This window comes from Rattus norvegicus, chromosome 1 (assembly GCF_036323735.1).
Source record: "Rattus norvegicus strain BN/NHsdMcwi chromosome 1, GRCr8, whole genome shotgun sequence".
In the NCBI taxonomy this organism is placed as follows: Eukaryota; Metazoa; Chordata; class Mammalia; order Rodentia; family Muridae; genus Rattus; species Rattus norvegicus.
The window spans coordinates 234,881,712-234,905,650 of NC_086019.1; the positions used below are offsets into that span (position 1 = coordinate 234,881,712).

The 23,939-nt window shown below is 40.2% G+C and overlaps 1 protein-coding gene and 1 pseudogene across 10 annotated transcripts in view; one reads left to right on the forward strand and one right to left on the reverse strand.

Moving 5' to 3' along the window:
• Rfx3 (regulatory factor X3) overlaps nt 1–23,939 on the reverse strand; it is a 259,528-nt gene that overhangs the window by 18,250 nt on the left and 217,339 nt on the right. For all 10 annotated transcript variants that reach the window (NR_172644.1, NM_001395594.1, XM_063268579.1 and 7 more), the window contains one exon: nt 5,889–6,042. Coding sequence is in view for 9 of the 10 variants with exons in the window: in NM_001395594.1 (NP_001382523.1) it covers nt 5,889–6,042 (154 nt within the window). In the remaining variant the exon portion in view is untranslated. The remainder of the gene's footprint in view (nt 1–5,888; nt 6,043–23,939) is intronic.
• On the forward strand, nt 20,653–20,770 carry LOC120100479 (U6atac minor spliceosomal RNA; annotated as a pseudogene).

Below are 23,939 nucleotides of genomic sequence, written 5' to 3' on the forward strand. Positions count from 1 at the left end.
TGAAAGAGTTTCAAAGAGCCAATCCCAGGAACAGGTAGATGGAGGGACATATGAAGGGCTTCTTCATGGCTCCTCTAGGGTGTCAGATTCATCATTTACTTCCAGGTTGTCTGAGCATATGCTAATATAAAAAGCAAACTTAGAGCTGAAATCAAATGACAGATTCTAAAAAAAAAAAATCATTTAGGACTGGTACATGTGTGTGTTGCGGGGTGGGGGTACAAAGCTGAAAGGTATTTGTTGTTTTCTAATACATTTGACTTTCCAATGCAAATTTCTTAAATATTGCATTTAGTTTGCATATTCTAAATATCTCAGGAAAATAGAAAGACAGGGTAGGAGGATGATCAAGAGACATCCATGAAAACCCAAAAAGGAAACCCTAGAACAAAATGATAAAATGTTACATACTAGGTATCTGGTTTACAGGATATGAGAGTAAATGGGCATGCACACACATTTGTTTATATGGGGTGGTATATATGGTATGAATACAAGGTTAATAACATAGTTTCTATATGGAAAATATATGCAAGCAATTTACAAGAAGATAAAGATAAATGTGGATTATGAGCATTGGTTATGGAGATAGAAACATTTTGTTCGGTTAGTTGTTAGCAATGTTAGAAATGTTGCCATTTCTGATGTGTGACTTTCATTCTCCTTGACCTTAGTACTGACAGCTGACACCAACACATCTTTTGCAAAATTTGGGGTAATAAATGTGAACTTAGAACACACCTAGCAAAGTGACAAGATGTGACTTCAACTGAAATGCTACTGAGTGATGGTACACTCTATTATTACAAATGACAGAGTAGACTTTGACAAGTACTCCATACATTTTAAATTACTGCTATACAAATAGTTTTAGCTCCCTGTAAAAACCTCAACTTGTAATACAAGTCCTGCCTTTACAATATGCTTTAAAGTAAGTCCGCGGCCCCTCAGGCAGAGCTCCAGCGTACACCCCACTGCTGCCAAGTCCTGCTCACTGACACTGACTGCCTTTGGTTGATGGTAGGTTAAGTTCCCATGCTCTGTGCTTTGCTGGACTCCTGTGAAAGGGTACTCTCTACACAGACTTACCAAAGACTGCCTGCTGAACTCTTACGATTTCTCTTTGTTTTTTTAGGATTTTACCCCTCCCTTTCACTTTGAATATATTAACTTCAATGAATCTGGAAAATATTTTCTCCAGATGGTACTATTAGATAGGTTATTTTCCATATTTGTGTTCAGAAGTAAACAATTAAATAATCATTTTGTTTCTATCTTTAGATTGAATTAGGATTTTATTACTATAACATAGGTTACCGTCACACTCACAATTCTTTGCCTCAGGCTTGAAATGCCTATATTAGAGGTTGGGTCCATGCCTAGGTCATAACCTTTTCTTTTGAAATGTTGGCTACTGAGAAGGTTTAAAATTAATAATATGTGGATATAGTCATGATAAAAATAATTCAAATATAATTAATTTTAAATATATAATATAAAATGCTTGTCATTGAGAATCGTTTTATGAAGTAACCTGAACTGTACACGTTAAGTGAATGTTAGTAAACTCTGTATTTAAGATACACAGACATACACACCACAGACTTCTGAACAGATTCTAAATAGCCCACACTATTAAAAAAATTTTTTTTTAAATAAAGTACCCTGTCAGAGTACTTTATGGTTTTTGAAATTTTCATTTGCCAGGTGTAACAGGTGTGTGACAGGTGTAACTTGTCTATCTTATGCCCACACTGAAAACTTCACCACTGCCAGAGAGCCTATGGGCACACTTAAAATACTTAAATATGTGAACGTTGCATGAATCCTGGCTGTAAATAAATTCTGTTTTCTATCAGGTATGTAAAAACAAACCAAACAAACAGAGGAGTATTTTATTTTTCATCTCTTTATTATTTCCTCAGAAAAGCCTTTTATGGCCTTCCTAGGCAAGAGGAACTAACTGCTCCTTGCTTCAAGCACCTTCTAATCCTCTAAACCCTCTCTTTATGGCACTGAGAGTATGTAGCTATGGAGTCACAGACTGCTCGATAAATATTTATGAAGAGGAATTTTAATGCAGCAACACAGCTGAGCTGGCCAGGGATCACAAACAAAGGTCTGTGTGATCTGGCTGGAATGCAGACATGCTACACACCTTTAATCCCTCCGGCTGGAATTAGACACACCCTGAGTACACACTGTTAGGTAAAATTAGTTTATAGGAAGAAACTTTCGTGTTTGAAAGTGACCTATAATTCAGGGACAGACAAAGTGATGAATCAGAGAAACACTTGCTAGGATGGGTCAGAGATAGGATATGATCAACTCTCACAAGAATGTCCTTACAGCACAGGAAAGAGAAACTATTGAAGAAAAGGGCAGGCCAAGCAAGGCTGTTAGTTGGGAGTCAGTGCAATGGACTTACGTTTGTCATGAGTTCATGCAGTACAGGTCAGGTCAGCAAAGGCAGTCGAAGACAGACAATAAGAAGGAGCCAGACGATTTAGAAAAAATTGCCAGAGTTATTTTGAGGCCAAGTAGTGAGAAGCTGAGAGAAACCAGATCGCGTCAGTCAGCTTGGAAGATTAGATTGTATGGAGGCCAGAAGCTTCCAGGCCTAGGCTCAGGGATAGCTAGAACAGAGAAGGAAGTGCTCTCGGCTCAGCCCAAGCCTTGTATTTGCACAGCTTGGGTATGGCTCTCATCTCATCCCTTCACCTGAGGAGATAAAAGCAACCTTTACATATGTTGCTTTTATTGCACTGCAAGGTCCTTGAAGACAGTCAAATTCATTTTGTTTACTGTCATATCTAACAGATAACAGAGTTGTTAAGCAACAAGTCAACTAACTTTAGAGACAAAAAGTCTGGTTTCAACACAGGGAAACATGGATTGACCCAAATTCAGTTTTTTTGAATCAGAGGTTCTGTGTTACAAACTTTTACAGCCATCACATCTTCAATTATGCAAAACATACTGAGAGCCATGCAGTTGCCATTGTGTAAGCTTTAGAACAAAAAGTAAAAGTCCAAACTTAAGAGAATAGGACCATATAAAGGAGTCAGTGGGGACTGGGCTCCACTGAGGAACTGGTGTTTAGACCATGGCTAGGAATTAGAATGGGCAAGGGAAGGTGAGGTGAGGGTCTCAGAGAGAAAGAATCACTATGTCCTGGTCTAATGACGCAGCAGAGTTGGTGGTGGAAAAGGCGCAAAGGCTAGTATGGCTGCCGGGGGGTGGGGGTAGGGGCCACAGAAGTAAGAGGCTGAGGCTGGTGGGAGCCAGGGCCAGGCTTTAGATGCCTCTTATACAAGGGGAGGATAGTCTTCCTTAACTAACAGAAGAGTAAGCTGCTGAAGAGTTTCAGGCAGGGGATAACTCAGTCAGCTTCTGCATAAGCCACACTATGAGAGAGTTGAGATTGGAAGGCTTAGTGGGTACTTGGAGATGGGTCAAGACAGAAAGACATTCAAAATGATGCTCAGATAGGACCATAGTGACCTCTATCAAAGCAGAAACACAAGCAGGAAGTTCAGGGGCATAAATCAACTAAGCATACAATATATTCTCAATACCAACAATTATTGATTTTATGATAATATTAATAATGATGATTAAAAAGTAGTTGCTAAAGTTGTAAGAAATGTTGAATTTTATGAATCTCAATACACTTGGGTCTGACTGGTGTCCCTTCTCTGTATGAAGGTACTGGTGAATTTGGTGTCTGACAAGGGCATTTCCCCTCCCTCAGCCTTCTCCCTCTCTCTCTCCCTCTCTCTCTCTCTCTCTCTCTCTCTCTCTCTCTCTCTCTCACACACACACACACACACACACACACACACACACACACACACTCTTTCAGACAATACTCATGCAGTAGAGACTGATGCCTTAAATTTGATATTCAGATCAGGCTGGCCTTGATCCTGTTCTTCCCGCCTCTACTTTCCAACGCTGGGTTACAGGCACGCAAGCTCCACCATGTCTAGCAGGTCTCTGGGAAGAGAAACTCCCAAGGGCACAGTGAGGATAGTTTAGGATAATACATGAGACGAGCATGAGGTGGCTGGAGATCACGGGGTGGAAGGAGTGGGTGGTGGTGGGAGGTGGGGACTTTGTTTCTTGGCAATCCACCTCCTTTCTACAGATATAAAATAATTTTAGATAAGATAGGATTAAGGCCCAAAGTCTATGCTAGCTAAACAGTCTTTGAAGTATATACTACTATGGGTGGATTCAATGGAGAAATTGGCCTTGGTTTGCTTTGTAGATGGAAAGGGGCATTGATGTAGATACTAAAAAAGAATTTTTTTACAAACTGGGTAAGGCTACAGTAAGCAAACAGACTAGGATTACATTTAGAGCTCTGATTTTACAGAAGCTAATTTACACCTTATTGTTACATATGTATTTTATTAACATATCTTTGCACTGTACTGTAATTTATCATGTTCATTTGTAAGGAGATATCTATAGAGTTAAAGTAAAGATGGTCACATTTAAGAAACATCCAACTTGCTTGGCCTACTATTTAAAAATTACAGCACTTCCTGTCTCATCTTCAAGTTATCTATTCAGTATCATTTAAACACAAGCATACAAAGATGTATATATCATCGAATTATAAAGGATGCTGTTTTTAAATGGAAAAGATGAATATTAAAAATGTTAGAAATATTTGACATTTAGGGCTAGAGAGATAGCTCAGCCATTAAGGGCATGAACTACTCTTCTGGAGGACCGGGGTTTATTCCAGCACCCACATGGCAGCTTACAACTGTCTACAGCACCAGTCATAGGGGATCTGACCTCCTGTTTGGCTTCCCTGGGCACCAGGCCTGTGCATGATACACAGACATACAGGCAAAGCACTCATACAGTTACAAAATTTTAAAAAAGGACTGTTTGACATATAGTTTACTTATATTAGAATACTTGTGGCTTATAATAGAACTTACAGAGGTGCTTAAAGTATTTTGATTTTATTTACACTTTCATTGTTATGCTTATTAAACAGTAACTTAGCAGTATTGAACTTCACAACTCTCCTTGTCCCCTGTGTGTGTCTGTGTGTTTCCGTGGGCGTACATAAGGCAGATCAACATGTGGTTGTTTCCGCTAACACTGTTTACATTACTTTTTTGAGGTAGGGTTTCTCACTGACCCAACTGATAAGCTGGACTGGCTGCCTAGTGAGCCCTTGATTACTCTGTTTTCCCATGGACTGGTCCTGTGATTACAGATACACATAGCCCTGCCTGGAGTTTTAAAGTGGGTCCTCAGCCTTGTGTGACAAACATACTACCTGCTGGGCAATTTCCCCAGTCCCTTAATTTCTTCTTCTTCTTTTTAAACTTAACCATATATACATAGATTAAAAATGAGCAGCTTTACTGTTTGGATATTTCGTAATTTTGTCTGAAAGAACGTAATTCACCAAGATATAAAGTACTCAATGCAATGTAATAAAATGAGCCAGAGCTGTGTTACTTTAGCATTTGTACCTATTAGTCATTAGATTAACCTAGACCTTACACGACACAGGGTTAACTCTTGGGGCTTTGGGGGCTCTTCTGGAGGTGGGTTAGCTTTTACACAGCTATTGGTCTTTATCTCCTACTTAATAGTGTTTCTTTCTTTTTCTTTTAAATAGTTTGTCTTTTTTGAAGTCTGTGTTTCTCAAAGTTTTGTTTGTTTTGTTGTTTTTATTTGGGTACACATAATGGAACAAAACATTCCATGGACCTGGTAGAATCTTCAACTTAGAATTCTGTGATTGAAACCACACACACAATCAGTCCCTCGAGGACTGAAGCTGCTTCAGTCAATCATTTAGAAGTACAATAAAGAACCAGTGGGTCACAGCCCGGTGAAGCCCCTCTTACCTCGCCCATCACTGCTATCGGCGTCTCTCCTGTCACTTGAGCAACACGGTGCTCTACTAAGTAGAACATGTACTCATCATAGAGTAGCCGGATCAGGTGAAAGGAGCCGAAGCTAGCAGCACTGCGTAAAGTCAAGTCCCGGATAACCATTGAGCTGTTCAAGAGAAAGGGGAGGGAGGAAGCAATAATTAGTGACTGCAGCTATGGGTCAAAGTGCTAGTACTTTTAAAAGCGGTTAAGTTGGGAGTCTAAATGGAAGCATAGGCTTTTATAGTATAAAACCTGAGAGAGAACAATTTCATTGTTAAAAGCAGTTGGCCCGAGTTACTCCAATGGTGGGAAAGAGGCCTTGTTCTCTAAGCCTTGACAACGATCTCTAGACCTAGAGACAGGTAGAACAGACCTTTCTTCATTACCACCATTTTTGTCCCATTTTCCTGTATCTACAAGTGGATTAGAACTGAATAGAAACAATTTTGGAAAGGCTGAAAATTCATCCCTGATATAAGAAAAATCATGTCAGAGTGAACATTTGATTGATGATGACTGACAGTTGCCATTGCCAAATGACAATGACCCATACTTTGTGCCAGGTTTCATACAAACATATTAGGCGACTGAATATTCCCTGAATTCACCAGTCCTAACTGAAGGTGTGTGGTGAGTAATGACTCTAGTTTCTCTCTGGCTCTCATTTAAATTAGGGTAATTTCCCCCCTGTTAGAGACAGGAAGTCTAGATGAATTAAGAATGTACTAAATCTGAAAACATGAACATTTGATGTATATATTATATGAATATATAAATATGAGCTATACCAATAGAATACTAAGAATAAACTCTTCTACATTAAAATACAAATAAGAAAATTGTGGCCTTACCAAAGATGTATCAACTAATAAGCTTGTTTCATACTTTGAATATAAATATGATATCTGTGACTCACAGTGAAAATAATAAATGTATTTATGCATGTGTGTTTTATATCAGTTTTTACTCAGTTGCCTTTTTCTAAAGATTTCTTTTGGCCTATAAATACTAAAACTGTCATTATATTCTCAGGAGAAAGATGCAAAATAAAAACCTCATTTTACAATTACCAATTATAAAATTCCAGGCAAATACAAGAATAGCAAAGAGGCTTTACTTTTGTTTTCTGCTTCATTTTCCATTTCTTTTAAAACCAGAGATTTCGATACATCAGATTCCTTACGCTCACTCTGGCAAGTGACATAGCATGGGCTGACTTTTGAGGGCAGAAGCCCCTGGTACTGACGCTGGCTCTTTGCCACTTGACCCTTAACCTCAAATAAGCAACTTCCCTGAGGCTGTTTTCTCTACGGAAAGTGAAAGCAGTATTTTTAGTCTTCACTAACTTACACAGTTATTTCAAGGATAAAATGAATTAAAGAATATAAACAATCTATGAGTAAATACAATGCAACAACTATAATTTATTATAACATAGGATAGAAAGTGTTATTTATAATTTGTTTATGAAAGACTGAAGACTTATTTACTTTTTTAGTCACTGTAAAAGCAGAAGAAAAAGTAAAGCTTCAACCAGCTACACCCATTTATAGTATGCCGTAAGACAAACAAGTTAGGGTTTCACACTGTAGCCCAGGCTGGCCCAAGTCTCATTATGTAGCTTGGATTGGCTCCTCTATCAATCTTCCTGTCTCAGCTTCCAATCTAGGAGGTTACAGGTGGACTTTGTAATCTTGCTTATAACCATGTAACCATTTTTAAGGCTTACCAGTTGGTCTGAAAGTCAAATGAAGCAACGCATAGCTGTTAGTTCCCTTTATCTACAGTTTTGATTTTCTTGGCAGTTTTGGCCACTGTAAATATGAAATGTGAATTCTAGAAATAATCAACAGCTTTCAGCCCACATGTCCTTCTGCATAGAGTGATGAAATCTGCTTTCTAGCCCACTACCTAGGAAATAGCTCCCCTTATTTCCCAACAAGTCCATGTTACATAATGGTCCCAGTGATGTCCCAGTGATGTCAACACGTCAGTTAGCATTACTGCAAAATGGCTCCTTAAAAGAAGAAGCTTAAAATGGAGGCTTTAACTCTAGAGGAAAAAATTATTGACTGCTGAGACCAGAATGATGGGAAGAATGAACCTTCTATCTGTGCAGCTGAGAAAAAGGGAAGTCAATATGTGCTAGGTTTGCTGTCATATTTCAAACTGCAAAGGTTACAGGCACAAGCAGTTACACCTGAGGTTGAATAATATTGGTGGGTAAGCACCTACCCTGGAACATACCCTCATGGATATAATGGTAAACACGCCCTCTATGAACAAGCATCCATGACATGAACATGACCATGGCAATGACGTTAATGTCTCAGCTCAGAGTAACAGCAAGGCCTGCCTTGTCTTGGGTTCAGGTTAATAGCAAGGCTTCCTGGGTCAGACTCAGGAGAGTGGCAAGGCTTTTCTGTAGCCTGAGTACAAATGTTGGCTAACTATTAACCTTCAGCTCAAAACAGTATGTGCAAAGAGTACTAACCACAGCTCCCATATCCCAGATACTTTATGTTTATATCCCTCTGAGACTCCTCCTCTTCAGAGACCCCTTCCCTCCTCCATGATATAATATGTATAACAAATTTGCTGACTATCTGGGCTACTGGTATGTCTACATCTAAGTATATAATCTATCCAATTACTCATTTCAATTATGCTGTCTTTTCTTAATCTCTCATCTCTCCCAATAAGACAGGATCCAGCCATGCAGGAGATCAGGGCACCTAACATATGTGGGATCTTAACAAAATAGGTCATTACTACAGTAAAGCAGATACTAGAGTTAATAGTATACTCATTACAATAAACAGCTCCAAGTAATGGTTTCTGTATGTCAATACAATACCTTAATACCTTAAACTTCCTTAAGTGTTTATAATTAATGCATAACTGTATTATTACAAATGGAAGGATAGTTCATTTATGTGCCAATGACACATTATCATCCACTTGTCAAATAATTTACATGAATATGATATAGTAACTTTTTGAAAGTAATAATTTTGCATAAAATAGAGAATTTCTGCATATAAACAAGAAAAGCAATGTATTTTCCGGTTTCCACCTGTGCCGGACCCAATCCCACATAGCCCACACCCCTCCCCAGATATTCTGTCACACCAAGCTTCACAGGAAAGACCCGAAACCCTGCCCAACACCCAGCATACCTGGACTCCTGGGAACCTGAGAAGCAAATTCCTGGCCCAGCAAGAGACCTGCACACCTTCCCACCTGTGCTAGAAACCAGACCCCCACCCTCACTCCCACCAGACAGATCCCACACAGCTCACACCCCAGTTGCAGGTCGACTCCCAGGTATTCTGACAAATAACTTCACAGGATCACAGGATCACAGGCTCAGAGAAAGGACAGGCTCCAGTCACAGAAAGGGAGGCCGGATAACACCAGATAACGAGAGGTAAACACAAGAACATAAGCAACAAAAATCAATTTGACTTGACAATATCAGAACCCAGTTCTCCCACCACAAGTCCTGGATACCCCAAAACACATATGAAGCAAGATTCAGATCTAAACTCTCATTCACAAAAATGACAGAGGACTTTAAGAAGGATATAGGTAACTCCCTTAAAGAAATACAGGAGAACACAATCAAACAGGTGAAGGAATTGAACAAAACCATCCAGGATCTAAAAATGAAAATGGAATCATTAAAGAAAACCCAAAGGGAGAGAGCCATGGAGATAGAAAACCTAGGAAAAAGAACAGGTGTCACAGATGCATCACCAACAGAATATAAGAGATAGAAGAGAGCATCTCAGTGGCAGAAGATAGAATGGAGGACATCGACAAGACAGTCAAGGAAAATACAAAAACCCAAAAGCTCCTAATCCAAAACATTCAGGAAATTCAGGACACAATGAGAAGGCCAAACCTAAGGATCATCTGTATAGAGTGAAGATTCCCAACTCAAAGAGCCAGCAAACATCTTCAACAAAATTATAGAAGAAAACTTCTATAACCTAAAGAAACAGATGTCCATAAACATACAAGAAGCCTACTGAACACCAAACAGATGGAACCAGAAGAGAAACTCCTCTTGTTGCATAATAATTAAAACACCAAACGCACAGAACAAAGAAAGAATATTGAAAGCAGAAAGGGAAAAAGTCAAGTAACATATAAAGGCAGACCTATCAAAATTACACTAGACTTGTCAACAGAAACTATAAAAGCCAGACAATCCTGGACAGACGTCATACAGACCCTAAGAGAACAAAAATGCCAGCCCTGGCTACTATATTCAGCAAAACTTGGAATTAACATAGGTGGAAAAACCAAGGTATTCCAAGACAAAACCAAATTTAAACAATATTTTTCCACAAATCCAGTCATACAGAGGATAATAGAAGGAAAAGTCCAACACAAGGAGGGAAACTACACCCAAGAAAAAGCAAGAAATTAATCTTTTCACAACAAACACAAAAGAAGAGAAACACACAAACATAATCCAACCTCTAACAACAAAAATAACAGGAATCATTGATGCCTAATATCTCTCAACATCAATGGACTCAATTGTCCAATAAAAAGACCTAGGCTAACAAACTGGCTATATAAACAGGATCCAGCATTTTGCTGTATACAGGAAACACATCTCAGAGTCAAAGACAGACATTATCTCAAAGTAAAAGGATGGGAAAAAATTTTCCAAGCAAATGATCCAAAGAAAAAAGATGGAGTAGCTATTCTACTATCCAACAAAATAGACTTTCAACCAAAAGTTATCAAAAAAGATAGGGAAGCATACTACATACTAATCAAAGGGAAAATTCACCATGATGAACTCTCAATTCTGAACATCTATGCCCCAAATGCAAGGGTAAGCACAATTGTAAAAGAAACAGAACTAAAGCTTAAAGCACACATTGAATCTCACACAATAATAGTAGGAGATTTCGACACCGAACTCTCACCAATGGGCAGACCATGGAAACAGAAACTAAACAGAAACACAGTAAAACTAAAAGAAGTTATGAACCAAATGAATTTAACTGCTATCTACAGAAGATTTCACCCTAAAACAAAAGAAAATACCTTCTTCTCAGCACATCATAGTACCTTCTCAAAAACTGACCATATACTATGACACAAAACAAACCAACAACTGATACAAGAATAATGAATTAATCCCATGTATTCTATTGGACCACCATGGACCAAGACGGTCATCAATAGCAACAAAAACAACAGAAAGCCCACCTTCACATGGAAGCTGAACGATGCTCTACTCAATGAGAACGTGGTCATGGAAGAAATAAAGAAATTAAAGACTTATTAGAATTCAGTGAAAATGAAGGCGAAACATATCCAAACTTATGGGACACGATGAAACCAGTGCTAAGAGGAAATCATAGCTCTAAGTGCCTCCATATAGAAATTGGAGAGGTCATACAGTAGCAGCTTAACAGCTCATCTGAAAGCTCTAGAACAAAAAGAAGCAAATATACCCAAGAGGGGTAGATGGCAGGAAATAAACTCAGGGCTGAAATCAACCAAGTAGAAACAATGAGAACTATTAAAAAAAAATCAACAAAACTAGGAGCTGGTTCTTTTAAGAAAATCAACAAGATAGATAAAACCTTAGCTAGACTAATAGGAGGGCACATAAACAATATCCAAATTAACAAAATCAGGAATGAAAAGGGAGACATAACAACAGAAACTGAGGAAATTCAAAAAGCAATCAGATTCTACTACAAAAGCTTATATTCCACAAAACTGGAAAACCTGGAGGAAATGGATGATTTCCTAGACAGATACCAGGTACCAAAGTTAAATCAGGATCAGATAAATCAACTAAACAGCTTCATAATCCCCAAGGAAATAGAAGCCCTGGGCCAGATAGTTTTAGTGCAGAATTCTATCAGACCTTCAAAGAAGATCTAATACCAATACTCCAAATACTATTCCATAAAACAGAAACAGAAATCACTACCCACTTCTTTCTATGAAGCCAGTTACATTGATACCTAAACCACAAAAAGACCCATCAAAGAAAGAGAACTATGGACCAATTTCCCTTATGAATATTGATGCAAAAACAATAAAATTCTGACAAACTGAATTCACATCAAAATGAACATCTACCATGATCAAGTAGGCTTCATCCCAGGAATGCAGGGACAGTTCAATATAAGGAAAATCGCCAATGTAATTCACTATATAAAAAAACTCAAAGAAAAAAAAATACATGACCATCTCATTATATGCTGAAAAAGCCTTGACAAAATACAATACCTTTTCATATTAAAAGTATTGGAGAGATCATGAATTCAAAGTGCATACTTAAATATAATAAAAGCAATATATAGTAAACCAGTAGCCAACATCAAACTAAATGGAGAGAAACTCAAAGTAATCCAATTAAAATCAGGTATAAGACAAGGCTGCCTAAGCTCTCCCTACCCTACCAATATAGTACTCAATGTTCTAACCAGAGCAATTAGACAACAAAAGGAGATCAAAGGGATACAAACTGGGTGGGAGGAATTCTACCAGAGAGCTCCTACAGCTGATAAACAACTTCAGCAAAGTGGCTGGATATAAAATTAACTCAAACAAGTGAGTAGCCTTCCTCTACTTAAAGGAAAAAGGACTGAGAAAGAAATTAGGGAAACAACACCCTTCACAATAGTCACAAATAATATAAAATATCGTGGTGTGACTCTAACCAAGCAAGTGAAACATAGGTATGACAATAACTTCAAATTCCTGGAGATAGAAGTCGAAGAAGACCTCAGAAGATGGAAAGATCCCCCACGCTCATGGATTGGCAGGATTAATTTAGTAAAAATGGCCATTTTACCAAAAGCAATCTACAGATTCAATGCAATCCCCATCAAAATTCCAACTCAATTCTTCATAGAGTTAGAAAGAGCAATTTTCAAATTCATTTGGAATAACAAAAAGACCTAGGATAGTGAAAACTATTATCAACAATAAAAGAACTTCTGGGGGAATCACCATTCCTGACCTTAAGTTATACCATAGAACAACAGTGCTAAAAACTATATGGTATTGGTTCAGAGACAGGAAGGTAGATCAATGAAATAGAATTAAGACCCAGAAATGAACCCACACAATTATGGTCACTTGATCTTTGACAAAGGAGCTAAAACTACCCAGTGGGGAAAAAAAAGATGGCATTTTCAGCAAATGGCGCTGGTTCAACTGGAGGTCAGCTTGTAGAAGAATGCAAATTGATCCATTCATATCTCCTTGTACAAAGCTCAGTTCTAAGTGGATCAAGGATCTCCATATAAAACCAGATACACTCAATCTAATAGAAGATAAAGTGGGGAATAGCCTTGCATACTTGGGCACAGGGGAAAACTTCCTGAACAAAATACAAATGGCTTATGCTTTAAGAGCAACAGTTGACACATGGGACCTCATAAAATTGAAAATCTTCTGTAAAGCAAAGGACACTGTCAATAGGACAAAATGGCAACCCACAGATTGAAAAAAGATTTTAGCAGCCTTATATCTGATAGAGGGATAACATGCAAAATATACAAAGAACCCAAGAAGGTGACTCCAAAGAACCAAATAAACCCAACTAAAAATCGGAGTACAGAGCTAGAGGATTCTCAGCTGAGGAATACTGAATGCCAAGAAGCACCTAAAGGAACTTTCCACATCCCTAGTCATCAGGGAAATGCAAATCAAAATGACCCCGAGATCCACCTCACACCAGTCAGAATGGCTAAGACCAAAAACTCAGGTGACAGCAGATGTTGGCGAGGATGTGGAGAAAGAAGAACACTCCTCTATTGCTGTTGGGACTGCAAGCTGGTAGAACCACTCTGAAAATCAGTCTGGAGGTTCCTGAAAAAATTGGAAATAGTTCTACCTGAGGGCCCAACTATACCATTCCTGGGCATATACCCCAAAGATGCTCCAATATGTAGCAAGGATGCATGCTCCACTATGTTCACAGCAGCCTTATTTACAACAGTCAGAAGCTGGAAAAAACCCAGATGACCCTCAACAGAAGAATGGATACAGAAAATGTGGTACATTTATACAATGGAGTACTACACAGTGATTAAAAACAATGACTTCGGCTGCCGCTGCAGAGAGCCCGTGGGCAGCACCCCACGAGCGAACCTGAGCCTCGGGACCACAGGTAAGACCAAATTTTCTGCTGCAAGAAAGCTGCCTGGTGAGCTTGGGACACAGGAAAGCAGAATTTCTCTAGGACCGGGCACGTTCTGTGTTTACCGGAAGTCCCACACCCGCGGATCCCGGCCCGCAGCAGCTCTCTGCTCCCAGACCCGGTGAGAGAGAGACCCAACCGCCTGGTCAGGTGGGCACTCCTGAGGCTGCAGAGCGGAAGAGACCACCAACACTGCTCACCCCTGCCCACATCCCTGGCCCAAGAGGAAACTGTATAAGGCCTCTGGGCTCCCGTGGGGGAGGGCCCAGGAGCAGCAGGACCCCTGTGCCTGAGACACCGCCCGGAACCTGAAAGAAACAGACCGGATAAACAGTTCTCTGCACCCAAATCCCGTGGGAGGGAGAGCTAAACCTTCAGAGAGGCAGATAAGCCTGGGAAACCAGAAGTGACTGCTCCCTGCACACACATCTCGGACGCCAGAGGAAAAAGCCAAAGACCATCTGGAACCCTGGTGCACTGAAGCTCCCGGAAGGGGCGGCACAGGTCTTCCTGGTTGCTGCCGCTGCAGAGAGCCCGTGGGCAGCACCCCACGAGCGAACCTGAGCCTCGGGACCACAGGTAAGACCAAATTTTCTGCTGCAAGAAAGCTGCCTGGTGAACTCAAGACACAGGCCCACAGGAACAGCTGAAGACCTGTAGAGAGGAAAAACTACACGACAGAAAGCAGAACACTCTGTCCCCATAACTGACTGAAAGAGAGGAAAACAGGTATACAGCACTCCTGTCACACGGGCTTATAGGACAGTCTAGCCACTGTCAGAAATAGCAGAACAAAGTAACACTAGAGATAATCTGATGGCGAGAGGCAAGCGCAGGAACCCAAGCAACAGAAACCAAGACTACATGGCACCATCGGAGCCCAATTCTCCCATCAAAACAAACATGGAATATCCAAACACACCAGAAAAGCAAGATCTATTTTCAAAATCATATTTGATCATGATGCTGGAGGACTTCAAGAAAGACATGAAGAACTCCCTTAGAGAACAAGTAGAAGCCTACAGAGAGGAATCGCAAAAATCCCTGAAAGAATTCCAGGAAAACACAATCAAACAGTTGAAGGAATTAAAAATGGAAATAGAAGCAATCAAGAAAGAACACATGGAAACAACCCTGGATATAGAAAACCAAAAGAAGAGACAAGGAGCTGTAGATACAAGCCTCACCAACAGAATTCAAGAGATGGAAGAGAGAATCTCAGGAGCAGAAGATTCCATAGAAATCATTGACTCAACTGTCAAAGATAATGTAAAGAGGAAAAAGCTACTGGTCCAAAACATACAGGAAATCCAGGACTCAATGAGAAGATCAAACCTAAGGATAATAGGTATAGAAGAGAGTGAAGACTCCCAGCTCAAAGGACCAGTAAATATCTTCAACAAAATCATAGAAGAAAACTTCCCTAACCTAAAAAAAGAGATACCCATAGACATACAAGAAGCCTACAGAACTCCAAATAGATTGGACCAGAAAAGAAACACCTCCCGTCACATAATTGTCAAAACACCAAACGCACAAAATAAAGAAAGAATATTAAAAGCAGTAAGGGAAAAAGGTCAAGTAACATATAAAGGCAGACCTATCAGAATCACACCAGACTTCTCGCCAGAAACTATGAAGGCCAGAAGATCCTGGACTGATGTCATACAGACCCTAAGAGAACACAAATGCCAGCCCAGGTTACTGTATCCAGCAAAACTCTCAATTAACATTGATGGAGAAACCAAGATATTCCATGACAAAACCAAATTTACACAATATCTTTCTACAAATCCAGCACTACAAAGGATAATAAATGGTAAAGCCCAACATAAGGAGGCAAGCTATACCCTAGAAGAAGCAAGAAACTAATCGTCTTGGCAACAAAACAAAGAGAATGAAAGCACACAAACATAACCTCACATCCAAATATGAATATAAAGGGAAGCAATAATCACTATTCCTTAATATCTCTCAATATCAATGGCCTCAACTCCCCAATAAAAAGACATAGATTAACAAACTGGATACGCAATGAGGACCCTGCATTCTGCTGCCTACAGGAAACACACCTCAGAGACAAAGACAGACACCACCTCAGAGTGAAAGGCTGGAAAACAACTTTCCAAGCAAATGGTCAGAAGAAGCAAGCTGGAGTAGCCATTCTAATATCAAATAAAATCAATTTCCAACTAAAAGTCATCAAAAAAGATAAGGAAGGACACTTCATATTCATCAAAGGAAAAATCAACCAAGATGAACTCTCAATCCTAAATATCTATGCCCCAAATACAAGGGCACCTACATACGTAAAAGAAACCTTACTAAAGCTCAAAACACACATTGCACCTCACACAATAATAGTGGGAGATTTCAACACACCACTCTCATCAATGGACAGATCATGGAAACAGAAATTAAACAGTGATGTCGACAGACTAAGAGAAATCATGAGCCAAATGGACTTAACGGATATTTATAGAACATTCTATCCTAAAGCAAAAGGATATACCTTCTTCTCAGCTCCTCATGGTACTTTCTCCAAAATTGACCATATAATTGGTCAAAAAACGGGCCTCAACAGGTACAGAAAGATAGAGATAATCCCATGCGTGCTATCGGACCACCACGGCCTAAAACTGGTCTTCAATAACAATAAGGGAAGAATGCCCACATATACGTGGAAATTGAACAATGCTCTACTCAATGATAACCTGGTCAAGGAAGAAATAACGAAAGAAATTAAAAACTTTTTAGAATTTAATGAAAATGAAGATACAACATACCCAAACTTATGGGACACAATGAAAGCTGTGCTAAGAGGAAAACTCATAGCGCTGAGTGCCTGCAGAAAGAAACAGGAAAGAGCATATGTCAGCAGCTTGACAGCACACCTAAAAGCTCTAGAACAAAAAGAAGCAAATACACCCAGGAGGAGTAGAAGGCAGGAAATAATCAAACTCAGAGCTGAAATCAACCAAGTAGAAACAAAAAGGACCATAGAAAGAATCAACAGAACCAAAAGTTGGTTCTTTGAGAAAATCAACAAGATAGATAAACCCTTAGCCAGACTAACGAGAGGACACAGAGAGTGCGTCCAAATTAACAAAATCAGAAATGAAAAGGGAGACATAACAACAGATTCAGAGGAAATTCAAAAAATCATCAGATCTTACTATAAAAACCTATATTCAACAAAACTTGAAAATCTTCAGGAAATGGATAATTTCCTAGACAGATACCAGGTACCGAAGTTAAATCAGGAACAGATAAACCAGTTAAACAACCCCATAACTCCTAAGGAAATAGAAGCAGTCATTAAAGGTCTCCCAACCAAAAAGAGCCCAGGTCCAGACGGGTTTAGTGCAGAATTCTATCAAACCTTCATAGAAGACCTCATACCAATATTATCCAAACTATTCCACAAAATTGAAACAGATGGAGCCCTACCGAATTCCTTCTACGAAGCCACAATTACTCTTATACCTAAATCACACAAAGACACAACAAAGAAAGAGAACTTCAGATCAATTTCCCTTATGAATATCGACGCAAAAATACTCAATAAAATTCTGGCAAACCGAATTCAAGAGCACATCAAAACAATCATCCACCATGATCAAGTAGGCTTCATCCCAGGCATGCAGGGATGGTTTAATATACGGAAAACCATCAACGTGATCCATCATATAAACAAACTGAAAGAACAAAACCACATGATCATTTCATTAGATGCTGAGAAAGCATTTGACAAAATTCAACACCCCTTCATGATAAAAGTCCTGGAAAGAATAGGAATTCAAGGCCCATACCTAAACATAGTAAAAGCCATATACAGCAAACCAGTTGCTAACATTAAACTAAATGGAGAGAAACTTGAAGCAATCCCACTAAAATCAGGGACTAGACAAGGCTGCCCACTCTCTCCCTACTTATTCAATATAGTTCTTGAAGTTCTAGCCAGAGCAATCAGACAACAAAAGGAGATCAAGGGGATACAGATCGGAAAAGAAGAGGTCAAAATATCACTATTTGCAGATGACATGATAGTATATTTAAGTGATCCCAAAAGTTCCACCAGAGAACTACTAAAGCTGATAAACAACTTCAGCAAAGTGGCTGGGTATAAAATTAACTCAAATAAATCAGTTGCCTTCCTCTATACAAAAGAGAAACAAGCCGAGAAAGAAATTAGGGAAACGACACCCTTCATAATAGACCCAAATAATATAAAGTACCTCGGTGTGACTTTAACCAAGCAAGTAAAAGATCTGTACAATAAGAACTTCAAGACACTGAGGAAAGAAATTGAAGAAGACCTCAGAAGATGGAAAGATCTCCCATGCTCATGGATTGGCAGGATTAATATAGTAAAAATGGCCATTTTACCAAAAGCAATCTACAGATTCAATGCAATCCCCATCAAAATACCAATCCAATTCTTCAAAGAGTTAGACAGAACAATTTGCAAATTCATCTGGAATAACAAAAAACCCAGGATAGCTAAAGCTATCCTCAACAATAAAAGGACTTCAGGGGGAATCACTATCCCTGAACTCAAGCAGTATTACAGAGCAATAGTGATAAAAACTGCATGGTATTGGTACAGAGACAGACAGACAGACCAATGGAATAGAATTGAAGACCCAGAAATGAACCCACACACCTATGGTCACTTGATTTTTGACAAAGGAGCCAAAACCATCCAATGGAAAAAAGATAGCATTTTCAGCAAGTGGTGCTGGTTCAACTGGAGGGCAACATGTAGAAGAATGCAGATCGATCCATGCTTATCACCCTGTACAAAGCTTAAGTCCAAGTGGATCAAGGACCTCCACATCAAACCAGACACACTCAAACTAATAGAAGAAAAACTAGGGAAGCATCTGGAACACATGGGCACTGGAAAAAATTTCCTGAACAAAACACCAATGGCTTATGCTCTAAGATCAAGAATCGACAAATGGGATCTCATAAAACTGCAAAGCTTCTGTAAGGCAAAGGACACGGTGGTTAGGACAAAACGGCAACCAACAGATTGGGAAAAGATCTTTACCAATCCTACAACAGATAGAGGCCTTATATCCAAAATATACAAAGAACTCAAGAAGTTAGACCGCAGGGAAACAAATAACCCTATTAAAAAATGGGGTTCAGAGCTAAACAAAGAATTCACAGCTGAGGAATGCCGAATGGCTGAGAAACACCTAAAGAAATGTTCAACATCTTTAGTCATAAGGGAAATGCAAATCAAAACAACCCTGAGATTTCACCTCACACCAGTGAGAATGGCTAAGATCAAAAACTCAGGTGACAGCAGATGCTGGCGAGGATGTGGAGAAAGAGGAACACTCCTCCATTGTTGGTGGGATTGCAGACTGGTAAAACCATTCTGGAAATCAGTCTGGAGGTTCCTCAGAAAATTGGACATTGAACTGCCTGAGGATCCAGCTATACCTCTCTTGGGCATATACCCAAAAGATGCCTCAACATATAAAAGAGACACGTGCTCCACTATGTTCATCGCAGCCTTATTTATAATAGCCAGAAAATGGAAAGAACCCAGATGCCCTTCAACAGAGGAATGGATACAGAAAATGTGGTACATCTACACAATGGAATATTACTCAGCTATCAAAAACAACGAGTTTATGAGATTCGTAGGCAAATGGTTGGAACTGGAAAATATCATCCTGAGTGAGCTAACCCAATCACAGAAAGACATACATGGTATGCACTCATTGATAAGTGGTATTAGCCCAAATGCTTGAATTACCCTAGATCCCTAGAACAAACGAAACTCAAGACGGATGATCAAAATGTGAATGCTTCACTCCTTCTTTAAATGAGGAAAAAGAATACCCTTGGCAGGGAAGGGAGAGGCAAAGATTAAAACAGAGACTGAAGGAACACCCATTCAGAGCCTGCCCCACATGTGGCCCATGCATATACAGCCACCCAATTAGACAAGATGGATGAAGCAAAGAAGTGCAGACCGACAGGAGCCGGATGTAGATCGCTCCTGAGAGACACAGCCAGAATACAGCAAATACAGAGGCGAATGCCAGCAGCAAACCACTGAACTGAGAATAGGTCCCCCGTTGAAGGAATCAGAGAAAGAACTGGAAGAGCTTGAAGGGGCTCGAGACCCCAAAAGTACAACAATGTCAAGCAACCAGAGCTTCCAGGGACTAAGCCACTACCTAAAGACTATACATGGACTGACCCTGGACTCTGACCCCATAGGTAGCAATGAATATCCTAGTAAGAGCACCAGTGGAAGGAGAAGCCCTGGGTCCTGCTAAGACTGAACCCCCAGTGAACTAGATTGTTGAGGGGAGGGCGGCAATGGGGGGAGGGTTGGGAGGGGAACACCCATAAGGAAGGGGAGGGGGGAGGGGGATTTTGCCCGGAAACCGGGAAAAGGAATAACACTTGAAATGTATATAAGAAATACTCAAGTTAATTAAAAAAAAAAATACAAAAAAAAAAAAAGAAAGCTATAGTGTGTTATATAAATTTACTTAAGAAGGCCCTGGTGTGTTGTATAAAAGGCAACTGACTGTTCCTTAGCATTTCCTTTGACATGGACAGAAAAGGCTCTTGGGCCTTACAATAAATTGGTGATTAAGGCATTGCCATTTAATTATGGTGATATTTTGGGGAGTACAAAAAAATAAAAACAAGCAAAGGTTGTTCAAAAAAAAAAAACAATGACTTCATGAAATTCTTAGGCAAACGGATGGAACTAGAAAATATCATCCTGAGTGAGGTAACCCAAGCACAAAGGAACACACATGGTATGCACTCACTGATAAGTGGCTATTAGCCTAAACCCCACAATGCCAATAATACAACTCATAAAACATAGGGAGAAAGAAGTGCATGCTTCAGTCCTGCATTGAAGGGGTGAGGGGAGGACGATTGTGGGAAGTGGAGGGAAAGGGAACCAGGGAGGGGGAAAGAAGAGGAAGGAAATAAGGGTGGCAGCATCACGATCTGGAGGAGATGTAAGAGAGGTACAGAGGGTCAGGAAATCGAAACAAAATTATGTAGCAGGGAGGATGAGGAACTAGGCATAGCCACAGGAGGGTCTTAGACACCAGGGAAATGTGAAGCTCCCAGGACCCATTGGGGAATGACTTTAGCCAAAATAGGCAGAGATGAGGGAGATAGATCCTGTAGATTCCTCCTCCAGCAGATAGTAGGCATGGCCCCCATTCAAGGGATGGAGATGCCCACCCATTCAAAGTTTTTAGCCCTGAAATGTTCCTGTCCAAAGGAAGAACAGGGACAAAAAATGGAACAGAGACTGAGGGAAGGCCCAACCCGGGAATGCCCCACCTGGGGATCCATCATGTTTGCAGACACCAAACTCAACACTGCTGCCATGGTCAAGAGGTGCTTGCTGACAGGAACCTAGTGTGGTGGGTCCTGAGGAGGTCCGGCCAGCAACTGACCAAAGCAGATGTGGATGCCTGGCGCCAACCATCAGATGGAGCCCAGGGAACCTGGTAGGGAAGCTGGCAGAAGGACTGGAGGAGAGAAGGGGGATTGCAACCCCATTAAAAGAGCAACATAGGCTGGTCTGACCACCCAGTTCTCCCAAGAGATTAGACCACCAACCAAGGAGTGTACCTGGAGGGATCCATGGCTCTAGATACATATGTAGCGGAGGATGGCCTTGCCTGACAGCAATGGGAGGGAAGGCCCTTGGTCCTGGGAGGCTTAATATCCCAGTGTAGGGGGATGCTGGAGCAGTAGAGTGTGGGTGGGTGGGTAGGCCAGCATTCTCATACAGGCTAAGGGTGGCGAGGAGGGCAGACGTGGGCTGGTGGGCTGGTAGAGGCATAACCAGGAAGTGGAATATTGTGGGTTGAGGGGGTTACTGGAGGGGGTAACCGGGATGTGGGATATCATTTGAGATATAAACATATGGAATGATTAATAAAAAAGAAAATGATTAATAAAATTAAAAGCAATGCAACATAATGATCAAATATCAAATAATACTGAACCCAAAGTCAGTAATCTTGAAAGGAATTTAAGAGTTGAGAATTCACTTATAACTCCAACCATGTTGCTGAACAAAGATAGTAGATATTTAAAATGCAGCCCAGGAATGACAAGTTGCTAACAAAGATACAATTAATCTTAACAAAGTAAACACATACAGGTTAGAGAGAACACCTGTTGTCTACTGCACTGTGAGACTGGAGATTAGAAAGGGATTGAGAAAAAAACTACTGTATCTACAAGTGTTCTGAGACTATTGTAGAAGGGACATGACAGTAGTTAGCAAAATGTCACCCCACTGGCCTCTGTGTAATACCAATTCTAAAAGCGTAGACAGTGAGCAGAGTTAATGTTGGTTGCAGCAATCCCCTGACCTCACCCCCAATGGGAACACTGGACGGTAGTCAGTGTCGTCCTAAGAATGCTCTCTAGCTTATTCACAAGCCATGGAAGAAAAGAAGTAGTGCACATTTGTGTTTCTGGATCTTCCACAGTCGACGTTAGCCATCTAAGGTGGTGTGAGCAGGCAGGCAGCCCGGAGCAGGCTGGAGCAGAGTAAGTCTGCAGCACAGTAACACCTGCTGTGCTGGGAGCGGATCCTTGTCAGGCTGTTCCTATGTGACTATGCACATAGATATGAAGACAATTTTAGAAATTACTAGGTTAAATATCAGATTTCTAAGCGTGGAGGGACTGTATATGTAGCTATCAAGTTTATAATATCCTCTGTGAGTTTACAATTTTAATTACAATGCTAAAACATAAAAACCTTTTCCAAATCTGCTTCTTCAATGATTTCTGCCTTAGTTTTCATTACTCAACATGCCGCAGTGATAGCAGTTCAGATATTACCCTGCCTACCAGCAGGAGGTATGCATCTGCGTGAATGTCTTTTTCCTCGGTGGCCCTGGCCTTCAAATCCTTTTGAAATGAAAATAATAACCATAATAGTGTCTAATAATAACAAGCCAATTATCCCCAACTCAGGGAGGACAGAGGGCAGGCAAGTGATGATCTACTGGGTTTGTGTATCTACAGAGAACACGAAATACAAGTGAGTAATTTTCTTTCTTTTCAGGATTCCTACAATGGATCTCTGTGGTGACAAAAGCTCCAGGGGTGTATTTCTAAATGATGTCAACTGAATGCTGGGGAAAAACCCACAGGGAGAAGGGCAAACCTGCCACTAACACAGGACATAGAGGATGTAAGTGTGTGTGTGTGTGTGTGTGTGTGTCTGTGTCTGTGTGTGTGCGCGCACGCGCATCTTTCTTCTACTGCTGCACAGGGTAGGTATTCTTTTGCCTTTGGTCCTGGGAGATTTGGAAAGAGTCAGACAGTGCAGCTTATTCATCTACTAGTCTTGATCACACAAATCACATATATAGTTTTCTGTGAAAATTCAGATGAACAAAATATTGAATTTCAAGAGATCAAGAAAACATATTTCTGCCTGGCATGGTGGCACATGCCTTTAATCCCAGCACTGTGGAGGCAGAGTTCAAGATCAGCTTGATCTACATAGTGAGTTCTAGGCCAACCAAGGCTATGCAGAGAGACCCTGTCTGACAAAAGCTGAAGCAACAATACAATTTATTTCCAAATTAGAGTTTTGAAGTATATGACACATGAGATGACAAATTAGATATTTCAAATTTTTGATGGTAGTATTTGATCCTGTAGTATAAATACAAGTGTTTGCTTTTTTATTTGGGGTGATCCCAGTGACCTGGGCCTAAAAACCTGTATGTACTGAGAGAACTGCCCTAACTTAGATTCCATGCAGGAATTCATCTACACAGATATGGCAC